The sequence below is a fragment of the Helianthus annuus genome, chromosome 9 (assembly GCF_002127325.2).
Source record: "Helianthus annuus cultivar XRQ/B chromosome 9, HanXRQr2.0-SUNRISE, whole genome shotgun sequence".
Lineage (NCBI taxonomy): Eukaryota > Viridiplantae > Streptophyta > Magnoliopsida > Asterales > Asteraceae > Helianthus > Helianthus annuus.
The window spans coordinates 25,648,309-25,653,824 of record NC_035441.2 but is presented as its reverse complement, the minus strand read 5'-3'; the positions used below and the strand labels follow the sequence as shown (position 1 = coordinate 25,653,824).

Here is a 5,516-nt window from a genome sequence, read left to right as displayed (position 1 = left end):
GCCTGCTCAATAGATTTTAATTTCTTTTTGAACTATTTAAGCCTTCTCGATCAGCGCGAGGCATGGGTCGTGGCCCGTTCGTGCACGTTTAGAAATTTTGTTCGAACTTATATGTATGCTATCTTTATGTTTATAAAGATGTAGATCGCTTTATTTACTAGTTCGGGGAAAAAACATCCCGATTACAAAGGAAATAAAAAGTTATCGGGGTAATACCCTCCCGATTTACATATTGAAATCTGGAAATACTAAAAATGTAAATTAGCGATCTTCCTCAGCCGCAGCTGGTTGTTTACATGAAGCACTTTTTTAAGTGTACCCCATTCCATGTTCGAGGCACTGGGGTTCCGTCAAGCTTCTCTAGCACATACGAGCCCTTCTCACTGGCTTCCTTGACTCTGTATGGCCCTTCCCACTTTGGGGTTAGTTTGCCGGGGGTTTCGGTGCGACTTGCGTCGTTGTTTCGGAGCACATAATCTCCAACTTTGAACTTGTAAATTTTAGCCCGAGCATTGTAATACTTTTCGATTTTTTTCTTATACCGAGCCTCTTTGATTGCCGCTATGTTTCGGCGTTCCTCCAGTAGGTCAAGGTTGGACCGGAGTTCACATTCGTTTTCTTCCCAATTCTTGCATCTTTGATTTCGGAGCCCGATTTCGGCCGGAATTAATGCTTCGGTACCGTAGGTCAAGCTGAACGGTGTCTCACCGTTGCTGGTCTTGTGCAGTGTTCGGTGTGCCCATAGGACGTTTGGCAGTTCGTCCGCCCAACCTTTTCCTTCCTGACCTAGCCTTCTTTTTATGCCGTCGACGATGCGTCGATTGATCTGTTCAACCTGCCCGTTGCCCTGAGGGTGGGCAACCGAGGAAAAAACTTGATTGATTTTTAACCTTTCACACCATCGCTTGAAGGGGTTTTCTGCAAACTGTTTTGCATTGTCGCTTATGATGTAGAGCGGTAGGCCGAATCGGCACACTATTTGCTCCCAGAAAAATCGCGTCACATTGTAGCCGGAGATGGTTGTAAACGGGCGAGCTTCTACCCACTTGGTGAAATAATCCACCGCGACCAACAGATACTGTGCGCTTCCGCTTGATCTCGGAAAAGGTCCGACGATGTCAACTCCCCATTTTTGAAAAGGCCATGCGGCGGTTACTGGAATCATTTCATTTTTAGCTCGGAGGCTGGTTGGTGCGTGCCTTTGACATTCGTCACATTGCTGGAGCTCTTTTACGGCGCTTTCATGCATTCTGGGCCAGTAGTACCCTGCGTTTTTTACCTTTGTTACGATCATTTTGGGTCCGGCGTGGATACCGCAGATGCCGTAGTGTATTTCCCGTATGATGTAACTAGCTTGCTCCGGATCCAGACACTTTAGCAATGGTCCGAGAAAGGTCTTTCGGTATAATCCTCCTTCCTGCATCTGATACTGGAGGGAATTGATCTGGACTTTTCTTGCTTCCGCTTTGTCAGTTGGCAGAACATCATGCACCAAATAATTAATTATCGGCGTCATCCATGTTTGTGGTGGAACTTCAACTTGCATTACTTGCGGAGCTGCGATTGACGGTGTAGCTAAAACTTCCACTCTCACTTCTTTGGCCAAGTGGCTGAATGATACTGATGCCAATTTGCTTAATGCATCCGCTTTTTTGTTTTTGCTTCGGGGGATATGTTCGACCCTACATGCTTCGAACAAAGCCATTGCCTGCCTTACTTGCTCGAGATACTCGATCATGTTTGCTTCCCTCGCCTCGTATTCTCCATTTACCTGATTTGCTACGAGCAGCGAGTCTACATGGGCTACAACATTCTTGGCTCCGACTTTCTGTGCTAGGCGTAGGCCGGCCAGGAGAGCTTCATACTCAGCCTCGTTGTTGGAACTTTTGAATTCTAGTCGGAGCGCATACGTTACGTCTGTTCCGTCTGGATCGGTGAGAATTAGGCCCGCTCCTGATCCTTCGGCACTAGAGGCACCGTCGGTATATAAAGACCATGGCTTCTCCGGAGCTTTGCCTGCCTCTTCAGTTTCTTTCTCTTCCGGTATTTCGACCAAAAAATCAGCTATCACCTGTCCTTTCAACAGACCTTTAGTTCGGAAGGTAATATTGAATGCGCCCAACTCAATCGCCCATTTCGCCATTCGGCCTGAGACTTCGGGTCTTCGGAGAACGTGTTGGATTCTTTGGTCCGTTCGTACCTCGATTGGATGGGCCTGAAAATATCGGCGAAGCCTTCTTGAAGCATGGACTAGGGCCAAGGCTAATTTTTCCAAATTTGAATATCTTGTTTCGTAGTCCTTTAACGTTCGGCTTACATAATAAATGGGGATTTGTTTTCCAGTTCGGTGGGCAACTAATACCGCGCTGATGGCTCCGAACGATGCAGCTAAATATACCGTTAATACTTCGTCTTCTTCCGGTACGGTGAGGGTTGGTAGGGTGCCCAAACATTCTTTAAGTTCTTCGAAAGCTCGTGCAGCCTCTCCCGTCCATTTAAACTCCGATCTAAAGCTCTTTCTGAGAACGTCCATGAATGGGAGCGATCGGTCTGCAGCTTTTGATAAAAACCGATGGAGAGCGGCCAATCGTCCATTTAAGGACTGAATTTCTTTAATTGATGTCGGGGGCTTCATTGTAAGGACAGCGTCAATCTTGTCGGGGTTGGCTCGTAAGCCTTTTGACCCGACCATGACCCCGAGAAACTTGCCTTCTTCTACCCCGAATGTACAATTCTTCGGATTCAACTTCATGTTAATGCTTCGGAGCCGAGTAAATGTTTCGAGTATATCTTTTAGCATGGCGGCCTCATCATGGCTTTTTATCACGATGTCATCGACGTACACCTCCACGTTTCGTTCGATCTGGTCCTTAAAAGCTTTGTTCATCAGACGCTGGTACGTAGCACCGGCGTTTTTTAAACCGAACGGCATCTTAGTAAAACAAAACACTCCTTCATTGGTGACGAAGGCCGTCTTATCCTCATCTTCGACCGCCATTTGTATTTGGTGATAGCCTTTGTAAGCGTCCAAAAAACATTTTAGCCTGAATGTTGCAACGGAGTCAATCTTCTCATCGATCTCTGGGAGAGGGAAACAATCTTTCGGGCACGCATTGTTTAGATCGGTGAAATCGATGCACATTCTCCACGAGTTATCTTTTCTTCGAAAGCTCGTGCAGCCTCTCCCGTCCATTTAAACTCCGATCTAAAGCTCTTTCTGAGAACGTCCATGAATGGGAGCGATCGGTCTGCAGCTTTTGATAAAAACCGATGGAGAGCGGCCAATCGTCCATTTAAGGACTGAATTTCTTTAATTGATGTCGGGGGCTTCATTGTAAGGACAGCGTCAATCTTGTCGGGGTTGGCTCGTAAGCCTTTTGACCCGACCATGACCCCGAGAAACTTGCCTTCTTCTACCCCGAATGTACATTTCTTCGGATTCAACTTCATGTTAATGCTTCGGAGCCGAGTAAATGTTTCGAGTATATCTTTTAGCATGGCGGCCTCATCATGGCTTTTTATCACGATGTCATCGACGTACACCTCCACGTTTCGTTCGATCTGGTCCTTAAAAGCTTTGTTCATCAGACGCTGGTACGTAGCACCGGCGTTTTTTAAACCGAACGGCATCTTAGTAAAACAAAACACTCCTTCATTGGTGACGAAGGCCGTCTTATCCTCATCTTCGACCGCCATTTGTATTTGGTGATAGCCTTTGTAAGCGTCCAAAAAACATTTTAGCCTGAATGTTGCAACGGAGTCAATCTTCTCATCGATCTCTGGGAGAGGGAAACAATCTTTCGGGCACGCATTGTTTAGATCGGTGAAATCGATGCACATTCTCCACGAGTTATCTTTTTTTCGTACCATCACGGGGTTTGATACCCATGTTTGATACCGAACCTCCCGAATGATCCCCGCGTCTAGGAGGCTTTTAACATCTTTTGCTATGGCTTTAGCTCGATCCGGTGCCATGTGTCTCTTTCTTTGTGCTATTGGTTTGACTGAATCTTTTACATTTAGGTGATGCTGTGCCATCGATCTGGGGACTCCCTGCATATCAGAGTGCTGCCACGCAAAGACATCTATCGAGTTGCTTAACAATTCCCATAAAAGTTTCTTCGTTCGTTTTGGGAGTTGAGCGCCGATAGCCGCTTGTTGTTCGGGGAAATCCGGATTGATTGCCCATAGCTCCGTAGGTACTTCGGACTTCTTAGAGCTTGTTTCGGCTGTATGCCTTACTTCAGCGACCAGCGAATTTGATTCCGAACAGATGGTTGCAACACCGGCTTCGGTAGGGAACTTAATAGCTCCGTGTATTGTCGAACTGATCGCTCCAAGAGCTCGTAATCCGGGGCGTCCGAGTATTATGTTGTGCGAAGAATGAGTTCGAACAACAAGGAAAGTTAATGGCACCGTCCAGCTTTTGCTACCGTCTTTGAATGTGGTTGGAAGAGTAATCTGTCCTATTGGACGGACTACTTCTCCTGAGAAGCTTATCAATGGGGTAGATACTTCGATTAACTTCCTTTTTGTTTGGGGATTTAGCTGTTGGAAACACTGGATATACATGATCTCAAAGGCGCTTCCTTCATCTACGTAAATACGTCGAACCATGTGTCCGGCGACAACAGCTGAAATTATGATCGGTCCGTCCCGAGCGTCTTCGGGGTTGACCGGAGGAAAATACGTCGGCTGACGCATCCATGCTGCCATATGCTGGTTCGACCGTTTAATTCCTCTCGGTTCTGCTGACCGGATCATATTGATTCCCGGTTCGGTGTTCGGATTGTCAACTACTGTCGCTGGCTTCTTTCCATCTTTTACTTCTTTTGCAAATGTGAGAGTTTACCGGATCGGACGGCCTTTTCGATTTCTTGCTTTAGAGCCCAACATTCGTCAGTTGTATGGCCTTTGTCTCGGTGATATTCACAATACTTCTTGGAGTGCTTATCTGAGGTGGGCCGTTGCTTTAATGGAGTGGGGAATCGAGTGTTTTCCGTGCTGAGTATTTCGCTCGGCGATTTTGATAATTCAGAGAAACTGTTGAATCGTACGTTTCCTGTCCGGAAACTGCTTCGATCGGATTTTTGATACGGACCACGGTTTCTGTTCCAGTTATTGCTCCTGTCTTTTGGTGGCGATGCGTTCCGTCTCCATGACGTGGTTCGGGCTTTGGAGCTCCTGGCAGTCGCTTCGTTCGGTTGGCCGCAGGCACTCTTCCCTCGAACGAAAGCTCGAGCCCGTTCCATGAGTGTCTCCATGGTCTTTGGGAGATCTTCGTGAAGTTTTTCCACCAATTGATTGTTCCGTACACCATGACAAAAACCCGATACTCGGAGCTGATCTACTGCTCCACTTATCTGCATACTTTCTCGGTTGAAACGGTCCATCAAATCTTCTACGGACTCTCCGTCGCGGCGCTTGATGTGGTGTACCTCAGTAATATCTTTTTTGCAGCGACGCTGCTGACAAAAGTTTTGCAAGAATATACGTCGGAAGTCCTCGAAGTGATC

General features: G+C 46.8%; 1 protein-coding gene across 1 annotated transcript; it reads right to left on the bottom strand.

Annotated features, from left to right (window-relative positions):
- Window positions 1-292: 292 nt before the first annotated feature.
- Window positions 293-2,998, bottom strand: LOC110944514. Its single transcript, XM_022186175.1, has one exon. The coding sequence runs from the start codon at window positions 2,996-2,998 to the stop codon at window positions 293-295; it is 2,706 nt and encodes a 901-aa protein (XP_022041867.1).
- Between the last annotated feature and the right edge of the window lie 2,518 nt (window positions 2,999-5,516).